General features: G+C 49.0%; 1 protein-coding gene across 7 annotated transcripts in view; it reads right to left on the reverse strand.

Annotated features, from left to right (window-relative positions):
- PSMA8 (proteasome 20S subunit alpha 8) overlaps positions 1 to 22606 on the reverse strand; it is a 443554-nt gene that overhangs the window by 341966 nt on the left and 78982 nt on the right. For 4 of the 7 annotated variants that reach the window (XM_078687393.1, XM_078687394.1, XM_078687391.1 and 1 more), the window contains exon 3: positions 1786 to 1949. The exons of 1 other annotated variant lie outside the window; for it this stretch is intronic. In XM_078687393.1, the coding sequence (XP_078543519.1) occupies positions 1786 to 1949 (164 nt within the window). The remainder of the gene's footprint in view (positions 1 to 1785; positions 1950 to 22606) is intronic. 2 more of the 7 variants (XM_078687396.1, XM_078687392.1) reach the window with 1 other exon arrangement.

The raw sequence follows: 22606 nt of genomic DNA on the forward strand, positions 1-22606 counted from the left end.
GGTATGCCACTCCATACCTGGTGTCTGTGCCCAGTCATCACAGTTTTTTGTTTTGGAAATAAGTCTTACTTGCTAGCAAACAAAAAGTGGGACTCCCCTCTGCTCTGCCACACACCCTGCCACCACGATTTAGGGCTTGCACACAAAGATTAGGAAAAGATGGCCCTAAGGTCATGGAAACCTATTTACCAGCTATTACTTGCTAAAGTGACTATGGCTGGACAGTGGAAACAATGCACTGACCTGGCAAATCTGATCACTAAACTAAGGATCCAACCTGGTTTCTGTCCACCTGGTTCCTGGTCTTGCAGTATATTGAGATGGCCATAGAAACTTTACATGTTTCCCCTATATTGAGAGCCCAGAGACTGTCTGACTGAAGGGCATGTGGTATAGCTTATCTAGGAAATTGATTTAAGACATTATTTGATTGGAAAAACAATGCATTTGTTTTCATAATACACCATTCACTGTTCAGAGTTGGGGGTGTGGTTGGTGGGGCGAGGGCGGGTGTGAGCTAACTGGTGTTCCAATTTGTATGTACCTTTCATGATGTGCATGGCAATACAAAACTTGAAACTCCTGTATTCTTGTAGTGGGAAATGTGGTCTAACAGACTACTTTAATCAGAGGACTCTGCCTCCTAAGTACAGGTTACACTGGAGTATGATATGATACACTAGGACAGGGATCAACTACTTGAATCAAAGATAGGCAAAGAAGCTGTACAGCAGCGTTTAGTTTTGTGTTTACCGAATTTCTGCTTTATAGAACAAGTGCTCTATGTGGCTTTTTTTTTAACTAACCCTACCACCTCTAAATCCATCATGGATTATTCTATATACAGGGGGCAACGTTGAAACTGCCTAAGCCTAAGGATGAAGGAACATAAAACTAGTGAGAAATGTACGTCCGGAGTTTAAAGGAAATATACTTATAGATGGATTTTGCTAAGGATCAACTCATGTATTTTTTTGCATCGTTCAATATGTTGGTCTCTATAAAAGAAAACAGAAGGAAATAAAATCCTGTGTGATGGGTACCATTATAAGCTGTGCAAAAACACGCGTCTTGTCAAGCGGAGAGAAGGTACTGATGTAAAGATGCCAACAGATGTGTTGGGTTGGTGCCTGGAAGCAAGACGAAGCACATGCAAGGTTGGGCGTCTACAATCAGATTTATTGATAAAGATTTTTTTTTTTCTTAACATGTTGTCCAACTTTAGGGGACTTGGAGATTGCATATTAGAATAAAAAATAATAAACAAAATGCAAAAAAGACAACCATGTAGCCCTTGATGTAGTGGGGATCCGGGGGAACCAATGACATGCATATGCAGAATCTACTATGGCAGAAAAAGGACTACTCGAAATAATGCTATGAAAGTGACACGAAGCCTAACCCTAAAAGAACGATATCTAGCTTCCCTAGGCCATTTTTAAGTAATCAGCCCACACAAACCAAAAACATCTAAATAGATGTTCATTTCTTTGCATTGGTGTCTATACGTTCAGTGGCCTTGGATTTAGAGGAATCCTTGCAGCATTCATGTCGGTGAGAAAGGGAACTGACATGGCATGGGGTGAGAGCAAGAGGTTTAATCCAATCCAGCCTTGAAAGAACACCAGACCCTTTCTTCTTTTCAGCCTCAAAGGGAGGAAGATACAACGCTGCTGCCAAAAAGCACAGCAAAGACTTTTCAGCTTGTACTTGCTGAGCCCGCGGTTATTAAATGAGACCCAAAAGATCTTAATGGAAAAGTATTAAAAACATATAGCTGCTCACCTGCTTTAAAGTTGCTATGAAGCGTGTTATGTACTCCACTGTGACCGGATCCTCAACAGTAAGCTTATGACTTTGACACTCCACACGGGCTCTGTTAATAACTATTCTAGCATCAGCAGTCAGTCCTGTAAAATCATTAAACACAGCACAGGGCGACAATATCCCTTTTCATCAAATTCGTATAAAATGAAAAATCTGTCAATTGAGGAGAAATATTTTTTAATCTCACTTTGATAACATCTTTAACATTAAATGCAATGAACCTGAGTTTACTTTACAAGAAAAGCTCGAGAACCATCACTAAAAACAAAACAACAAGTCATGCTTTACATCAGTTTACAAGCAGTTTGCCTTTAGGCTAGACATTGTCAGCCATTGCTATTATCCTTAGCACTGAAATTGTTATGTATTGAGCAGAGTATTACAACTTTAAACAGTATAGGCACGTTTCTTACAAACTCCGATATCAATCGCGCCCAGACTACAGATGATGGAACACTTACAGGGCGTAAAGCTACAAAGCGCATACACTATTGATGCACTACAAAATTTTCTATTCAATTAAAAAAAAAAAATCACAAGGTTCACCAACATGTACAACGCGATAAAAAAATGATTGCATCGTGAGGCGGGGAATCATAATTTTAACGTATTATAAATGTAAATTATAGGAAAATCTATTTTTGAATCGTTATAACTACGATCCTAATAATGAATCTGCAGAAACTTAAACCAAATAGTAAGCATCGAGTTTATAGCGAGTTTGGAAAAGTTTAGGCAGATTGGCTAAGGAGGTCTGTGGAAAAGATCTGCAGTTGTGTAAAGTCCCAAAACGTGTTTCCATCATTCACATTCACATAGAATTGGCCCTGAAGAACACAAAAAATTCTATTGGACACAAACTAAACATGACAAAAAGGAAGGCCTTGGTCAAACTGATCTGGTGTTAATGTGCGTACTAGTTTAACATAGTCACAACAGAACAAGAGGAAACTTCAAAAAACGGTATAAAAATCTGCAACTGATTTAATACACTAGATGTGATCTCACTCCTCACCTGTGATTAAAACAAGTACGGCAAATGTGATAGGTTTCGCCAACAGGATTTATTGGGTTTGTCCATGTTTTTAAGCCATCTTTAACAGCAACACGGCTGCTGAGCAACAAAGCTTAAAGGCCACCGCTGACTGTGCATAGCTTTTTTTTTTTATTATTATTGGTAGATGGGAGAGAGGGCGGTGGAGAGGGCAGTGGAGAGGGCAGTGGTAGAGGCAACACGGATGAAGTTCATGTGGGGAAGAAACACTGACAATGGAGGATGTGGGGTGGGGATGGGAGGGGAGAGCTGTGATGTTGCCAGAGGTATCCAAATATTATAGCCGGGGGAGGAAAACCCAAACAATGGAGGGTGGTTAGGATCGGTTGGAGGCAAGCAAACAAACACAGTAGGAGTGAGGTGCTCGGGGGAGCAGATAGTGGAGGGTCGGTGAGCGGTAGGAGCATGGTAATGGGAGAAGTATATGCGGGACACAGCTGAAAAACACACTCTAGTGGAGTGCTTAAACAAACAAAAAATTAAGTGCCTAAATAAATGAATAGTGTAATGCGTCCATGCTCCAGAGATGGGACAAATACCTGAAGAGGAAGAAAGCCTTTGGAAGCTGACCAATAATAAACACATGAGTGAGTGACAATGAAGCTAACCAATAGTAAGTGCTCAGCCATGAGCAATGGTAAGCCCATTGTTAAAAACCAAAATGTCTTGCAAAAGACAGTGCATGCTCTGTTTTCGGCGAGACCTATAAATGTCATCATTACCTTTTTGTAATAATTATTTCCTGGTTGGTCTCCAATTCTCGAACGTTGGGAATGCCCATCACCTAGTGATGGGACCAGGAGTGCATCTATGACTGGTTCACATGGCCTTTCTCGATGGTAATACATGTGCGTCTCTCACACAGCATGCAGTTCATGCATTCAATAACCCATTTCCTTTTTTTCTGGGATACACTGTGGATCAGACTACTTCTCCCACACTTACTGAATTTCTTACATGGGATCTTGTCCATACTCCAGGTGGGTACAAACACACAGAGGAAGAAAGCCTACGGCAACTGGCCATTAAGAAGCAAGCAAATGTGAGTGACAATGAAGCAAACCAGTGTTACAGAATAAACAGTCTCCAAGCTCACTGTTCGAAAACAAAAGGTCTTGCCAGAGGCAGTGTGTTGTCTTAGAGACAAAGATTTCATAATTACTCTACTGTAAAAATGATGTCCTTGTAAGGAAGAATCGGTAGGCACCAAGAGGTACCACCCCCACCGTACTAACCGTTCTGGACATCGAACCACTCTATTCTGGTACGCCTATTGCTCTAACAGTGCAGGTGCCAATGATGTAGGCCAGCCCCCACCCCTCCCAGTCCATTTCCTGGAGGAACAAAAGTGGGCACCAATACCCCTATAAAGTTGTAGAGCTCTACCATGTTCACACCTGTACCAATGGTCAATCTTCTAGGGGTTCGGTCCCTCTTGGACTTTCCTATGATAGCTAATCCCTGTGGGGATTCATAAACCAAGGTGGACAGATCGGATACACTTGGAACAAGAACCACATGGATGAGGAGTTCCAGGTCAGATCTGGCTGCAGGTGTGGCCTCTATGCTGTTCCTTGATAATGAGCTCAGAATCCTACCTAGATGTTCTGAACACAAAGTCGAAGGCTATGGAGATCCCTTACCCCCCAGAATCAACTAAGGGTATTATTTATTATTATTTATTATTATTTAGCGATTTATAAAGCGCCTGGTGACCCGGAGGCATCCCCGCGCTAATGATACAAGTGGAGACCAGAGGGGGAAGGGGACCTTATTTGGGGAAAAGCAGAGTTTTCAGTTTTTTACGGAAGAGGAGGTGGCAGGGTTCCAGTCGCAGGAAGCGGGGGAGTGAGTTCCATCCTGCAGACGCTTTTACTGCGAACCGTCTACCGCCAGTGCGTGCCTTCCTGAATCTCGGGACGGTGGCCAGGCGTTCGTTGTCAGAGCGTAGGAGTCTAGGGGCCTTGTAGGGGGTGACCATGTCTCTCAGGATAGAAGGGCCAAGACCATTGAGGAGTTTGTGGGCAGTGCACATCGCCTTGAATTCTACCCTCTGCCGCACTGGAAGCCAATGTAGGGTACAGCTCCCAAAGGCCAGAGGACCATGGCAACAGTCCCCCTGTTTTACCAGGTACTGCCAGACCCAATCCTGCTACGATTCCAGACGTCAGTCTTAACTGGCCTAGCTGATCCAACAGGGATAGACATTTGCCCCTAGATCTATCATGTTACACCCACCTAGCAGGAAGGCCCATTTTCGGAGCCATGCTTTGACTTGGATCAGACCCAGAGACTGGTACCACTGGTCGCAATGGCCTGCCCTTGATTCCTTTCTCCTCACCTACACTCTCAAAGTCACATGGCAGCAAGTACTGGGCCTTGAAGAGGCAAGTCACTCTAGCTCAGAATATCATGAAATTTGAAAAATGAAGTAACATCCTGCAAAATGGACAAGGAGGCCAAAGATCTGATGACAAATGGGATAAAAGTGTACCAGAATGAGGTCTTTCCCGGAGCAATTAAACTCCATCTACATCTCTGATATTACTTGGATCTGTACATCTCCTGCTTTTGGACTGTGCCCAAGAACAGTTTAAGTTGATGATCAACCAGGAAAAACAAGCTCTTCTGTCCTGAGACTCCCTATGTTACATCTATCAGGACCATAAACTCTGGATTGGCCATGAGCCAGCAGTCATGGTTCAGGTTCTGGGAGCTTAAGCCAGTGGTCAAGTTAAAAAGAAAAGGTCAATGCCTTCCCCTTAGTACCAAAGAACGTGTTTAATCTGAAAACACACAAGGTCCTCCAGAGGTACAAAACAGTCACAGCCAAATTGCTAAGTGTCATCAAAGTACTGCGAAGACTTCACTTTGGGTTACAGATGGCAAATCCTTCTATTTGGTCAAGGCATGGGAGTCTCTTCACTTCAACAACACAGCAAGAACCTCTTATTCTTCAGTGAGCAGACAATCTAACAAGAAGTGTTTCAGGCAGAAGCATATGTCCACTCGCCCCTCGAAAGGTGTCTAAATGAAGTCCAGTAGCATTCTGGAAAAACTTCTTTCTATCTCAAGACAGGAAGGATCCTGTCACCTTCCAGGTCACAATCTCAAATGCAAAAGAAACACAATTGATGGACGTAATGCAGAACAAATCAAAACATTCATCCCCAGTCAAGAGATCTTGGTTAAATCCATCATTATTTTGCTCACCATGCCACCCCAGTGTAGACCTGGCCAGATGAAAAATCAGTCTTGACCCTGAGCCTCATGGGAACAGTCCAGCCCGAACTGCCGAGCCTGGTCCTCCGTGGACCAGTAACAAGCATCCTAGAACCGGTTTCGGGGTTTCACCCCTCATCAGCCAGGATAGCTTGAATCGAGTGGCACAGTGAGCCACGTCTGGGCATACCCGGCGCACTTGGAGCAAGAAAGGAAAAGACACACAATTGATGGACGGAATGCAGAACAAATAAAAACATTCACCCCCAGTCAAGAGATCGGGGTTAAATCCATCATTTGTTTGCTCACCATGCCACACCAGTTGAGATCTGGCCATATGCAAATCAGCCTGGACCCCGAGCTCTCAATGCCACTGGAGTCAAACGCTCCTGGCTGAATAGGGGCGAAACTCTGCAACCAGTCCAAGGATGCTTGTTTCCAGTTCAGGGAGGACCAGGCCTGGCAGTTCGGGCTAGAGTGTTCCCATTGGGGAAAGGGTTAAGACTGATTTGCATATGGCTGGGTTCAAACTGAAATGGCATGGGGAGAAAAAAACCGATGGATTAGGCCCAGATCTCTGTACTGGGGTGAATGTATGACATTGTTCTGCATTCTGTCAATCAATTGTTCTTTTTGCTTTTGTCACCCCAAGTGGGAATGGTATGCCCAGATGTGGGCCTATGCTCTCCATTCCACTTAAGTCAAGCTATCCTGGCTGATGAGCGGTGAAACGCGGAACCTGGTCCTACGATGCTTGTTTCCAGTCCAGGGAGTATCTGTGACACTGGGCTGGCATTCAGCAAGCCCACTGGGCTTGGTGATGGTGCGGAGTGCCCCACAAGCACCCAACCCTGTAACACTTAATCATGAGCTAGGACACTGGGCTTGAGGACCCAGCTGGACCCAATGAAAATCAGCAGATTTAGTGCTATGGAGCTGTGGCTAAGATGCCAGGAACAAGTGAGCTCGAGGTGTAAATGGGCAGACTAGAGGCAGAGGGTTGGATCCTCTGACCCTGTTGCATGAGGCCTGAAGAGAAAGCAAAGTGAGTAGAGCCCTCCTCGGACTGCAGCAAATGGGCCAAACCGCCACCACCATAATAAGCGACCACTGTGCCTTACCTAGGGAGCGACCACTGTGCCTTACCTAGGCCTGGTCGCCCCCACGCTCCTCCTGCTACCTGTTCTTCACCGCCCGCACCTGAATTTCCGCCGCTGCCTTCACTTCACTGCAGGCGACCCACCCGCCGCTGAGCCGCCCGCACCCGATTTTCCCGCCAGCCGATTGGATCCCCCGCTCCCTCCACCCAGCGGTCCCTCCCTCCCGGCTCCCTTCTTATGACGCCCCCGGGCACGTGCAGTGGGCGCGCCGATTGTGCGCCGAAGGCGCTCCAAAGGCAAGCCCGTCCGCGCCTGGACCGCGCCCAGTGCCAGGACCCCTGGCCCCCGCCGAGTCGAGACCACCCGACAGACCTACAATGCCGCCGCCCTCAACGCACTCAATGCCGGCCGGAACCCCGCCTGCTGCCGGGCCACCCCGAGACGCATCCAGGGACCCTTCACCTGCAAGGCCTGCAAGTTCACCTGCCTCCGAACCTGCACCGCACCCGCCAAGCCAAGCACCAGCAAGACCCACCTCAAGTTCACCAGATGTCGCCTTCCTCACGGAAACCTGGATGAACGCCTCCTCTGCACCCGACATCGCTATCGCCATCCCCATCCCAGACGGATACAAGATCACCCGGAGGGACCGCATCGCCATCGTACACCAGAACACCATCCGCATCACGACCGACTCCACCGACACCTTCTCCGCCGCAGAGCACCTCCACTTCCAGATACACGCCGACCCAAAGACGACGCTCAGAGGCACCCTCGTCTACAGACCCCCGGGACCACGCACACAATTCAGCGACGACATCACGGACTTCATCAGCCCGCACGCCCTCCCCTACGCTGACTACATCCTCCTAGGGGACCTCAACTTCCACCTGGAGAACAACAAGGACCGCAACACCGCCGCCCTGCTGGACAACCTCGCCAACCTCGGACTCAAGCAACTGGTCAACACCCCCACCCACTACGCCGGCCACACGCTTGATCCAGTCTTCTCTTCCAGCAAGCACATCACCTTCAGCCACACCACCGGACTCCACTGGACCGACCACAGATGCGTCCACTTCAGCTTCAGAAGAACCACGACCCACCACCACCCGCAACAGGTTCCTCACAGGAGCTGGAGCAAGATCACCGCCGAGCAGCTCATCACCTCCCTCAGCCAGAACCCACCCGCCAGCACAACGGACCCCAACGAAGCAGCCCGCAACTTCACGCAGTGGCTGACCGCCTGCGCCGACGACCTCGCGCCACTAAAGAAACCTCCCAGCAGACCCAGAAGCAAGAAGGCCTCCTCGTTCACCGACGAACTCACGGACTCCAAGAAGAACTGCCGCACCCTCGAGAAAGCCTGGCTCCGCGACCAGACCACAGACAACATGATCGCCCTCAAACACGCCACCCGCAAGCACCACCAGCTTATCCGCACCACCAAGAAGAAAGCTCTGAAGGAACGACTGGACAACAACTCCCACGACAGCAAGGTACTCTTCAACATCGTCAAGGAGTTCTCCAACCCCAGCACCGGCAACAACGACATCACTCCCTCACAAGATCTCTGTGACTCTCTCGCCTCGTTCTTACACCGCAAGATCGCCGACATCCACAACAGCTTCGACGCACCATCCACGCACCCTACCGTCGAACCAACGCCCCCCACCGCCACCCTCCTCACCTGGACCACGGTGACCACCGAAGACACAGCCCGCACGATGAGCACCATCCACTCCGGATCTCCAACCGACCCCTGCCCCCACCACGTCTTCAACAAGGCCGACTCCATCATCGCACCCCAACTCCGGGACGTCGGCAACACCTCCTTCAACACCGCCACCTACCCGGAGAGCTGGAAGCATGCCGAGATCAGCGCCCTACTGAAGAAACCAACAGCAGACCCCACCGACCTCAAGAACTTCCGCCCCATCTCGCTCCTCCCTTTTCCTGCCAAAGTCATCGAGAAGACCGTCAACAGACAGCTTGCCGCCTTCCTCGAGACGAACGGATCCCTCGACCCCTCGCAGTCCGGTTTCAGAGCCAACCACAGCACCGAGACCGCCCTCATCGCAGCCACCGACGACATCCGAACCCTGCTCGACAACGGGGAAACAGCGGCACTCATCCTCCTAGACCTCTCTGCAGCGTTCGACACTGTCTGCCACCGCACCCTAGTTCAACGCCAAAGCTACATCGGTATCCAAGAGAAGGCACTGGAGTGGATCACCTCGTTCCTCGCCGGATGAACACAGAGAGTCCGCCTCCCCCCGTTTTGATCCGAGGCCACCGAAGTCATCTGTGGCGTCCCGCAAGGATCATCACTCAGCCCCACCCTCTTCAACGTCTACATGAGACCTCTTGCAGCCGTCGCACGCCAGCACAACCTCAACATCATCTCCTACGCCGACAACACACAGCTGATCCTCTCCCTCACCAGAGACCCCGACACCGCCAGAACTAGCCTACACGAAGGGATGACAGACGTCGCCGAATGGATGAAGAACAGCCGCCTGAAACTGAACTCAGACAAGACGGAAGTCCTCATCCTGGGACCATCGCCCTCCGCCTGGGACGACTCCTGGTGGCCCCCCCGCCCTGGGCACCAATCCCAAGCCAACAGACCACGCACGCAACCTGGGCTTCATCCTGGACTCCTCCCTCTCGATGACCAGACAAGTCAACGCCGTCTCCTCATCGTGCTTCAACACCCTACGCATGCTCCGCAAGATCTTCCGCTGGATCCCGATGGAAACCAGGAAGACGGTCACCCAGGCACTCGTCACCAGCTGACTGGACTACGGAAACACCCTCTACGTCGGAACCACAGCCAAGCTACAGAAAAGACTCCAACGCATCCAGAACGCCTCCGCCCGACTCATCCTGGACATCCCCCGACGCAGCCACATCTCCGGCCACCTGAGGGGCCTGCACTGGCTCCCCGTCAGCAAGAGGATCACGTTCAGGCTCCTCACCCACGCACACAAGTCTCTCCACAACCTGGGCCCCAAGTACCTCAATGACCGCCTGACCTTCTACACGCCCACCCGTCAGCTACGTTCTACTAGCCTCGCCCTCGCCGCCGTACCACGCATCCGAAGAGCTAACGCCGGAGGCAGATCCTTCTCCTACCTGGCGGCCAAGACATGGAACTCCCTCCCCATCCACCTTCGGCTGACCCAGGACCATCTCGCCTTCAAGAGACAACTCAAGACCTGGCTGTTCGAGCAATAGCAGACCCCTTCCCCACAAGCGCCTTGAGACCCTTCCGGGTGAGTAGTGCCCTATACAAATGGCATGATTGATTGATTGATTGATAAGCTGGGTGGGGTGGGGGGGAAGGGAATGATTCTAACCTTTGTACTCCCTCCAGGCATGCCAAACCCAATTGTGGCAGCAACTACAAATTGAGGCCAGCTAGCCCAGTTAAGGAGACCGCTCTCTATCCTCTGTAACCAGATGGCAGGGGACGAACGAGACACCGAAATGAAGGTATCTGTGGAGGTGAGCTGTGTGGTACCCCGTGTGGTACCCCCTGCTGCCACCAAGGAGTGCAAGATCAACAGAACATTAAACCATGATTAAATCAAGAATATATGAAATCGAGTCACAACATAGGCTGACGGTTTGTGCATAACAGACTTGATAACCAAGCTTTGATTGGCTGGCCAATCCTGTGACCACATGAGAAACAATTAGGGCTGGAAATTATTTCCCGCACAGCAGACATCATTATTTGAGCCCAACTAAAGGAGAACAATAAATGACCTCAGAAGACACTAACAGCCACTGTGCAAACTATTTTACAGGGTTTTCCCCTGAACTCTGCATCTTTAAAATGGGGAAACCGAATGCAACCATATCTAATATCGATCTATTTTTGCCTCTGGTAAAATGGAATGCGAGGAGCGTTTGGGACAACGGATTCCACTGCGATAATACAGTGTCATTCGGTCACACGTGATGCAGCATTCCCCTCTGACAAACTTGACTCAATTTTCTTGGCAATCAACGGTACAAGGCATGCACTGGAACTTAAAAATCAATCCAGTTGCCCTGGGTGTTGCCCACCTATGTGTGAGGTCATCAGGAACAGGACACAAATCTCCAAATAGACTCAAACAATCACAAATGAAAAAGGTACAAGCAAGGATAATCTTCCTTAGGTAAAGGGAGGAGGATACTAGTACTTTTTAAAATGTGTTTGTAACTCCCGTTAATTATCATACTTTTTTTATTATGTTTGAATTATAGATATTTTTTTAATGTTTCTTTTTAGGTTTGTATTATATGTTACATACAGTGTATTACAAGTATATATTTACATGTAAATGTTTGCACTTAATATATTTTAATGTTATTGGTGTATAGTAGTAAAAAATAAACATTCATCTATTTTTTGATGATATCGTGATGGTCTTTATTTTTATTGTTGATATTTTTGACTTTACATAGAGTATGTCGAGTTAAACACATTCAATTACCTAATAAAACAACTAAAAAATAATAATGAATAAGCACATTGTTTAAATTAGCTATTACATTTTCCATAATTCTCAAATTAAACTGATACATTATAGTCAATTAAAAAATGTATAGACAACTTCCTACCCAATGCCCTCAAAAACCCACCACATTCCCATAGAAAGCAACCAAAGAATGACAAAATCCGTAATACCTATAAGCAATTTAAAAAAAAGACACTAAAAATAAGTAACCACATTTACCATTAAAATAACAACAACTTGTAACACAAAAACCTTAAAATCAATTAAATAATCAAACAATAATATGTTCAACTATATATATGTTATCATACAAAACTTATCTTCTGTTTTCTGTCCCATTTTATGTCTGACATGATATTTGTCTCTCGCGATATTTTTGGAAACCATATTTTGGGGGAATACCCCAGGAAGTGATGGACAACATACGAGGCAAGCAGGTGAAGAGGGGGGCACGGAGAGGACATGTACTAAGGGAGTACAGTGGGTAGCCAGAGCCCCAGTATGAGTGAGGCCCAAGCAGGAGTAGACCAGTAAAGAAATAAGCCATGGAAGGCAGCTTTGGACAGAGTGGCCGCCCCAGCAGTAGCTGTGAGAAGCTGCTCCAAACTGGATGGTTTGTGGACCCTCAGATCCAGTGCTGAATTGGGCGTCGACGTACTGATACCAGGTATGTGTTTGGGCAAAGCCCTTCATTGTTGCTGTGCAATTGCTACATGTCGTTCCTGTCTCTTATTTGCGTTTTTCAAATTTACTTATATTTGCCTCCAAAGACGAAGGACAAGAAAGAGAAGCATCGTTTTGGTTGTCCATAGAGCATCTAAAAAAAGGTAGAAGAAACTAGAGTAGTGAGGAGGAATCAAACAAGGAGTAGTTTCTGTCCTGTAACTCCAGTTCTGTAGTAGGGGTATCTCTGTTATAGTCATAATCTAGTGAATAGTCCCGCCCATGTGCGTGGACCCCGGAGCAATCAAAAATAATCTCTTATAGTGTCGAAAAATGCAGAACTGCACAGACACTTAAGAGAGAATTAAAGACAGATAATGCAGCCTATAAAACAGGCTACACTGTCCAGTACTTCAACTAGAAATTCCACCAAAAAATACACAAAACAGCAAAGCCTGTACAGATTTCCCTTGCTTCAGCAGCAAAACCCCTCTGGAATGATAGAGAGGAGAACCTGGACAAACAAGCCCCATAGGCTGCAATTATGTGGCTCAGAACAGGATACTGTGCCTTTAAGGAACCTTCCAGAACTTCACAGTATCCCAGAATGCACTGCAGGTCCCTTTTACTTTCAGTTCTTTTTGAAGGCGTAACACGCCAGACCTGTAGCATTCCTTACATGAATATCTCTCTCCACCGGGGAGGCGGGCGGGCACTTATGACTATAACAGAGATACCCCTACTACAGAACTGGAGTTACAGGATAGAAACTACTCCTTCTGTAGTAGGGGATCTCTGTGTATAGTCATAATCTAGTGAATAGAATGGCAAGCCCATCCCCACACCAAAGCGGCGGTGGAGAAACGAGAAATAACACCACTATTGTGCGAACAGATTTCGCAGCGAAGCCTGCCCAACCTGAGCGTCTGCCCTGGCATCAGTGTCCAGGCAGTAATGCTTAGCAAAGGTATGGGCTGACTTCCAAGTGGCCGCCTTGCAGATTTCTGCAATGGGAACATTACGAAGCAAAGCTGTCGTGGCAGCTTTGCCCCTAGTGGAATGAGCCTTAGGTTTGCCCCCTAAGGTCTTATTAGCCTTTTGGTAACACAATTGTATGCAGGACACAATCCACCTCGAGATGGACTGTTTATTAGAGGTAGCAAGACCCGTCCTGACTGATCCATAATTGACAAACAATTGGTCCGACCTACGAATATCTTTGGTTTTATCCAGATAAAATTTCAACACCCTCCTAACATCCAGGGAATGTAAAGACCTTTCCGCTGGAGATGAAGGATTCTGAAAAAACGTAGGTAAAGTTATAGTCTGGTTGACATGAAAATCAGAAATAACCTTGGGAAGAAATTTAGGGTGAGTACGCATAACAACCTTAGCAGCATGAAATACAGTATAAGGTTCTTGGCAGCACAACGCCTGAATTTCACTCACCCTGCGGGCCGATGTAATGGCCACAAGGAACGCCGCCTTCCAGGACAGGTGCTGCAACGAAGCCTTATGAATAGGTTCAAAAGGCTCCTTCATCAATCTGGACAGCACCACATTCAATTCCCATGAAGGCGAAGGAAGCCTGACAGGAGGGAATACTTTCTTCAAGCCTTCCAAAAAGTCTTTGATCTCAGGGATCTGGAAGAAGAAGGTCTGTGAAGGGCATTTCCTGTAGGCCGTCAATGCAGCCAAATGAACCTTAATGGAATGAACATTAAGGCCAGACTGCGCCAGATGCAGAAGATATGGAAGGATGACATCTTCCTTACATGTCGTCGGGTCATAGTTCTTGGACTTGCACCAGATGCAAAACCTCTTCCACTTGTAAGCATAAGAAGTCCTAGTGGAAGGTCGCTTAGCCTCCTTCAGTATGTCCATGCAATCATCTGGGAGATTAAGATGGCCATATTGCACTATCTCAGGAGCCATGCCGCCAAACTCAAAGACGAGTGGTTGGGGTGCAACATCCGCCCCCGAACTTCGTGAGAAGGTCCGGCCTGCACGGCAGCTTCATGTGAGGAAGGAGAGACCGGTGAAGCAGGTCCGTGAACCACCACTGCCTGGGCCATTCCGGGGCAATCAGTATCATCCGCGCCCTGGACTGGGACAGCTTGATGAGAACCGTCGGAATCAGGGGAATGGGTGGAAAAGCGTACAGAAAGCTGTTCGACCAGTTGATCCATAACGCATTCCCCAGCGTCCCCGGGTGGTAGTACCTGGAGGCGAAGTCTCGGCATTTGCTTTTTTTCTGCGGTGGCGAACAGATCTACGTCTGGAGTTCCCCACCTTGCGAAGACTTCTCCTAGTACTTCGTCGTTTATGACCCATTCGTGGTTTTCCTGAATCAGTCTGCTCAGTGCGTCTGCCTGAACATTCTGCACACCTGGCAGATGGGTAGTCGTTATCGTCAGTCCTCGGGCCAGAAGCCAGTGCCAGATCGCCTTTGCCTCCTGCGACAGGGTGCGTGATCTCGAGCCCCCCTGCTTGTTGAGGTAATACATCGTGGTCGTATTGTCCGTCTGTACAAGCAGAGAGTTGGTCTGGAAGGACGGGCGAAAGGCCTTCAGTGCCAAGCGAACAGCTCTGAGTTCCAGGAAATTGATGTGGTACGTGGACTCCGTCGGGGACCACGTCCCTTGAATCTGTAAGTCTCCGGAGTGCGCTCCCCAGCCCTGGAGAGAAGCATCCGTCACGATAGGCTGAGTGGGAATGTCCTTGTGGAAGGGAACCCCTCGTAGGAGATTCTCCGCTGAACACCACCACTTCAGAGACTGAAGAGCAAGCAGAGACAGTCGTATCTTGTCGTCCCAAGATCCTTTCCTCTGATCCCACTGATCCTCCAAGCACTCCTGCAGCGGTCTCATGTGTAGCCGCGCGTGTGGCGTTAGGAAGATACAAGAGGCCATCGATCCCAGTAAAGAAGACACCGTCCTCACTGTTGTAGATGGAGTGGTCATAAGAGCCTGAGCCTTCCGAAGGAGTGATAATCGTCGCTCCTCCGAAGGAGACACGCTTGCTGACATCGTATCGATGGTGGCTCCCAGGTACTGAATGCACTGGACCGGAGTCGGGACAGACTTGGACATGTTGATGTGCAACCCCGGCTTGTTCAATAGAAAGCACGTCTTCTGGAAGTGTGCTTGAGCTTCCGAGAAGGAGGAGGCCTTGATCAACCAATCGTCCAGGTACGGGTAGACAAACACCTTGTTCTTCCTCAGGTGTGCCGCTACCACTGCCATGCACTTCGAGAAAGTTCTGGGCGCAGACTTCAGCCCGAATGGAAGTACCGTGTACTGATAGTGATTGGCGCCGACTTGAAATCGCAGGAACTTCCTGTGTTTGGGCGCAATGGGCACATGGAAGTACGCATCCTGTAGGTCTATTGCACATAGCCAGTCTCCCTGTTGCAACTGAGGATAAATCTGATGCAACTACAGCATGCAAAATTTTTCTCTGCGAATCCACTTGTTTGCCTGTCGCAAGTCCAGAATGGGCCTGAACTCGTTCTTGTCCTCCTTGCGGACCAGAAAGAACCGGGAGTACAGACCTCTTCCTCTTTGAGACAGAGGTACGTCTTCTATCGCCCTTTTCCTTAACAGGATATCGGCCTCCGCCTGGAGCTCGCGCAGGTGATACTGCGAGCTGACCGGAGGAATCGATGGAGGAGGGCTGGTGAACCGAAGACTGTATCCATTGCAAACAATATTCAGCACCCACTTGTCCTGAGTAATTTTTCTCCACTCTGCCAGAAAAAATTGAACGCTTCCCCCAACCGGAGCGGGTAACGGATGAAGGGGAAGTAACCGCTCAGGGTCGAGACCCGGCCGGGCCTTTGTTAGCTGTAGAGGACTGCTGTCCACCTCTACCCTTCTGGCGCTTCTGGAAGGGTCTCCGGAACTGCTGCTGTTGTTGCTGCTGCTGTCCCGAAGACTGTCCTCGCCCTCTGCCCTGTGCACCGAACCGTCTCTGGAACGGTCGGTAGGACTTCTTTTCCTTGGGCTTCTCCAAGCCCACCGCCGTCAGGGTCTCTGCCTCCGCCTTCATGCGGGCCATCTCATCATCGGCATGTTTCCCGAACAGTGTCTCTCCTGAGAACGGCAGATTGGCCACCCGCTGCTGGGCCTCCGGCTTGAGTGACGTGAGCCTGAGCCAAGCATGACGGCGCTGGTTGATCCCATGACAGTAACCATGGGCTCCCAAAAGAGAGATATCCGCAGCAGCGCTGATGACCTGGTTTGAAACCAGCATCCCTTCCTTAAGGATCTCTAGGAAGTCCTCCCTCTTGTCTCGTGGTAGAAGTTCCATGAACTGTTGCAGGGAATCCCACAGGGCACGGTCGTACCGCCCCAGCAAAGCCGAATCGCTGGAGGCTTTCATGGTAGTGGAAGCAGTCCCACAAGCCTTCCTCCCAGCCGAGTCGATCCATCGACTTTCCTTATCAGGCGGCACGGTGGAGGACGGGGAGGTAGAGTGTAACTTCCTGGCCGCCGTCACTATAACGGAGTCGGGAACTGGATCCATCCGCAGGAAAGCCGGGTCCGAATCCGGGGCCCTGTACTTCTTCAGAAGTCGGGAGGGAGCGGCCTTGCCCCAGTATTGGGACTTTCATAGATTCCCATGCTTTTGTATCATTCCCCGTCGTCGGAATGGGAGTCTCGGTAATGAAAAATACCATAGTAGTAGGTACAAAAGAGAAAGGAAAGGCCTAGGCCTCATACCCTTTTGTAACATATCAGCCTCTTTTTGTAAAAGAGACCAAATTTTAGGCATCAGCCAATCAGAAGAGCCTCACCCCTGGAACCTTCCTGAAGGAACCTCAGAGCCTCAGATTTTCTACCGCACGTTGTGCTAGGGAGTCTCCATTGAGCTCTGCTCTATTTTCAACACTTTCAAGTCGATTTCTACAGTTTTTCTTCAGGATTTCTTCAGTTTTACTTCAGGAATCTCTCCTTTTCTTCAGGATGTCTGAAGTTGAGAAAAAGAAAGCCCTTTTCAAGCCCTGTTCCACCTGTGGAAAGAAAAGGCTGTTTGTGGAGGACAAACACAAAGATTGCATTTACTGCCTTTATCCGGATCACAAGGCAGAGGACTGCAAAATTTGCCGCACTCTCTCCACCAAGACCTTGAGAGATCGTGCGGAAGACTGCTTACATGGCTACAGAGGCAGAAGGAGAGGAAACATGGAGTTTCCAGTGATGAGGAGGAATCGTCTTCATTTGCTTCCTAAAAAAGGTCAGTGAAAAGGGGTAGAGGTTCCCCATTTTCCTCTGTTGGGCGCCCCTCAAAGTCTTCTAAAAAGACCCCCAGAGAGTCTGATAGCCGGTGTTCAGGAAGTTCCCCCCACCGCAGTAGGAAGGGTAAGGCAGAACTGGTTTCGCCTCCTAAGGGTGAGAAGACAGACCCAGCCTTCAAAAAACCCTCCTCACATTCTTCAGAGAGGAGTTCTAAGTCCTCTACGACGAAGACATCGTCGACGGTGCGTCCGTCGACGAAGAAAATGAAGCCCAAAATCCAATTGGTCCCGTCGACGGGCTCGTCGGCGGGAGAATCGTCGACGAAAGCTTTGTCGTCGTCGTTGAAGAAGGTATCGTCGACGGCAGCGTCGACGGGAGATGTGCCGACGACATCGTCGACGAAGACGTCGTCGACGGCTTCATTAACATCGTCGACGAGGAAACCATCATCGTCGACGGCAGTGACGACGACGGCGTCGACGACGGTATCGATGACGGTGGTGTCGTCGACGACTGCATCGACGACTACAACAATATCTACAACGGCGGCGGGCTCGTCGACGGTGGTGTCGACGACGACATCTGTAATTCCAATATCGTCGGCGAGGATATCTCCGGCGTCGACGGAACCATCGACGATACTGGCTACGGAGAGACGAGTGACGGTTTCTTTAACGAGAATCACTCCTGAGATGACATCCCCGAGAAGGGTGACCCTTTTACTGCCAACTTTGTTGTTGGACCAGGGAGAATCTGAGGAAGACGGACAGGATGCTTATGACTATGCCAATAGCCCGTCTCAGCTACTAATCAAGAGTCAAGAGACAGATTCAGAAGGGGCATATGACCAAGGGGAAAGAGAATATCATCAAATGGCCCACTCTAAGGGCTATGTGCCACAAGACATGACTTTGGTTCCTACAACATTCCTGCATGACCTCCACAAGATGTTGCAGGACTATAAGTCAAAGGCAGAAAGACCAACACCACGTAAGTCTGCTCCTTCGACACCAGTGAAGAACCCCTCATCTGTAGTCACTCCGGTACTTCCGATACAGACGCCACCTCAACCTCAGCGGCCGGTGCCTCAGGCTCCGTCAGAGCCAGCGGATGACCCGGATGGGGATGGTGATGATGATGAATCATCCAATGATAACCAAGAGTCGGATCATGATGGGGATGAATATGATGACTACATCATCCCAGACCAAGCTTCGCCACATCAAGACTTGGTAGATTCACCTCCTGCTGACATCGGCAGTTTTCACCAGCTGATGGAACGTGCAGCTGGGAGATTTAAACTGGTAATGCCCGCTCAAACCACGGACTGTTTCTTATATGATTTCAAAGAAACACACCGCAAGACAACAAGGTCGATTCCAATTGTGGATCATTGTGGGAGGAAGGTTTGAAAGCTATGAAAAACCCAGCGACGGTGGTCCCTGTGCTACCACGTCTGGATAAAAAGTATAAAGCACCAGATGATGGACCTGCAGCGCTAACGGGCCATCCAAAACCTGACTCTGTCATCTCACAGGCAGCACAGAGGAAGTTGCCGAACCCCTCTGCTCCCTTAACGACCCCTCCTGACAAGGATGGACGACGACTGGATAACACGGGCAAGCGTTTTTCATCGATGGCTAGCCTGCTAATACGTGCCGCCAATGCTTTGGCGATATTAGGACGATATGATCGCCAATTATGGTGTGATGTAGTTCCATATCTGGAACAGCTTCCACCGGAGTCAGTGGCGGAAGCAAAGAAGACTTTACAAGAGGGTGAGGCGGTCTCTATGGAAATTATAGACTGTGCCATGGACATTGCCACAACGTCCTTTCGGGCGTTGGCAGGAGCGGCAGTGTTAAGACGCCAAGGGTGGCTGAAGGCGACTTGGTTTAGACCGGAAATTCAGAACAAGGTCCTTGATCTGCCCTTCGATGGCGAGGCCCTATTCGGGAAATTAATAGATGATACTCTTCAAGAGATCAAAAAGGACACAGAAACAGCCAGGTCGCTAGGTACCCTCCAGTATCGCAAATCTCCCTTCAGAGGTTCGAAAGGCAGAGGAGGTGGTTATAGAGGTTCATACCAACAACAGCAGCAACGCTATTCTTCAAACAGCTCAGGATACCAGCAAAACCGCCAGTCATACCAGCAAAGGCAGGGCCAATCTTCGGGTTACTCGCGGCCTTACAACAAGGGCAAGCAGGCTGCCCGTGGACGAGACACGTCCAAGCGCCAATAGCGGCCTCCTGGCTCTGCCTACTGTTCCCTCCTCCAAGAAATCATCAGTTGGAGGCAGGGTGTCAAAATTCCTTCAAAATTGGTCCAAAATAACATCGGACCGTTGGGTGATCAACATCATAAGGCGAGGACATACTTTGGAATTTATGGAAGTCCCTCCACCCAGGCCCCCGGCAGCCATTCCATCGAAACATCTGCGTCTCCTAAGGCTCGAAGTACAACACATGCTCCGCAAAGGGGCGATAGAGCCAGTCCCCTCCAAACAACGGGGCCAAGGTTTCTATTCCAGGTTCTTCGTGGTGAGAAAGACGCTGGAAAAATAGCGCCCCATCTTAGACCTCAGGGAGCTAAATACCTATCTTGTCTCCCTATCCTTCCGGATGGTATCCTTACAGGACATATTGAAGATGATCAGCCAGGTGGATTTCATGGCCACGCTCGATCTGGAGGACGCGTACTTCCATGTCCCGATTCACCCAGCACACAGAAGGTTCCTACGCTTCACAGTAGCCAAGAGCCATTTTCAGTTCAGGGTTCTGCCGTTCGGTCTTCGCTCTGCCCCAAGGATTTTCACGAAGGTGCTGGCACCGGTGGCAGCATTTCTGCGAAAGAACCACTTCCAGGTCTTCCCTTATCTGGACGATTGGTTACTGAAGGCCCCGTCCAGAAGGTTAGCGCAGGACGCTGTGCAGGCTTGCACCAATCTGTTCCAGAATCTGGGGCTCACTTTGAACAGAGAAAAATCCACGCTGATGCCCTCAAGAAGAGCACGGTTCCTAGGAGCAGTGTTTGATTCAAGGCTCTCAAGGGCGTTTCCTACTCAAGAGAGGATAGAGAAACTGCAACGGTTGGCACGAAACCTTCGGGGAAAAAGGTGTCTTTCTGTACGCAGCTACAAGTCGCTGCTAGGGGTGATGTCCTCATGTATTCCCTTAATTCCACACTGCAGACTGCGGATGCGTCCCCTGCAGGAACAACTGGACCTCCAATGGAAACAAGTGCACGGATCGTTCGAGGACAAGGTGGTTGTCACTCGGGAGATGAAAGAGGCAGTGATTTGGTGGTCGCAGCAAGACAATTTGTGCCAAGGTCTATCCTTCGCAAGCGTACCATCGCCTCAAATACTAACGACGGATGCGTCATTGGAGGGATGGGGAGCAGTGATGCAGGATCTGCAGGTCAGCGGCCATTGGTCTCCTCGCTAGCAAAAACTGCATATCAATCTGTTGGAGCTGAGAGCGATCAGGCTAGCTCTTCAAGCTTTTTTTCCGCGACTCCAGGGTTCACAAGTGCTCATCAGGACGGACAACACTACAGCTATGCATTATGTGAACAAAGAAGGAGGAACAAGATCACTCCTCTTGTCGCGAGAAGCTCAGCAGATATGGGAATGGTCAATTCTTCAGAGAATTTCACTAAAGGCGGAGCACTTACCAGGAGTGCTGAACGAAGGCGCCGACAGACTGAGCAGGTTATCCTCAGTCAGTCACGAGTGGGAACTAAAACAGCAGGTTCTGGATCTACTATTTCAGACATGGGACACACCGGAGGTGGACCTATTTGCAACGCCAACCAACAAGAAATGCCGGTCATACGCCAGCAGGTTCCACCATCAAGGCTCATTGGGCAATGCCCTGTCGATAGCCTGGACGGGGAGGTTTCTTTATGCGTTTCCACCAATTCCCCTGATTCCACGCCTCATCAGGAAGATGAAGACGGAACCATGCAAAATACTCCTAATAGCCCCAGCATGGCCGAGACAATTTTGGTACACAGAACTACATCTGCTGTCGCTAGTTCCTCCATTCCTGCTGGAGGAGGTTCCAGATCTTCTGACAATGTCCGGAGGACAGGTTTGGCATCCAGACCCAAAATCATTACACCTGACTGCATGGCTCCTGACCAGCGAGAATTCATGAATGTCCCTCTTTCCAAGTAGATCAAGGACATCCTTTCCCAGGCAAGAGCACCTTCAACAAACAAGACATACAGATTAAAATGGAAAAGGTTTTGTATTTGGTGTAAAAAGGAAAAGGTTGATCCTTTTACTTCAAAACCTCATCAACTCCTGCCTTATCTACTCTCGCTAGCAAAGTCTAATCTGACCCATTCTACGATCAAGGTCCATTTGGCGGCAATTTCAAGATTCAGGAGATCTGACTCTGGTCCTTCATTATGGTCTTCAAGAATTGTCAAGCAATTCCTCAAAGGCCTGTTCAGGGTCTATCCACCAGTGAGACCTCCTCCTCCAACTTGGCATTTAAACTTGGTCCTGGCTCAACTGATGAAGGAACCATTTGAGCCGATTCACCGCTCAGACTTGAAATACTTGTCATGGAAATTGGTTCTACTCTTAGCCCTGACATCGGCTAGGCGAGTGGGGGAGTTGCAGGCCCTTACTATCCAAGAGCCGTTTTTACAGTTCAAAAGGAACACGGTCATCTTGCGGACGAACCCAAGATTCATTCCTAAAGTTCCTACAGACTTTCACTTAAATGAACCAGTAATTCTAAAGACATTTTTTCCAAACCCAGTCACACCAGCGGAGAAGACATTGCACAATCTGGATTTACAACGATGTCTAAAATTCTACTTAGACCGTACCAAGGAATTTAGAAAGACTTCGCAATTGTTCATTGCCTTTGGTGGTCCAAGCAAAGGTCTCCCTCTGTCCAAACAGGGGATCTCAAGATGGATTTCGAGTGCTATTCTGCATTGCCACAACATAGCAGGAAAACCTCT

Source organism: Lissotriton helveticus, chromosome 4_1 (assembly GCF_964261635.1).
Source record: "Lissotriton helveticus chromosome 4_1, aLisHel1.1, whole genome shotgun sequence".
Taxonomy (NCBI): Eukaryota; Metazoa; Chordata; class Amphibia; order Caudata; family Salamandridae; genus Lissotriton; species Lissotriton helveticus.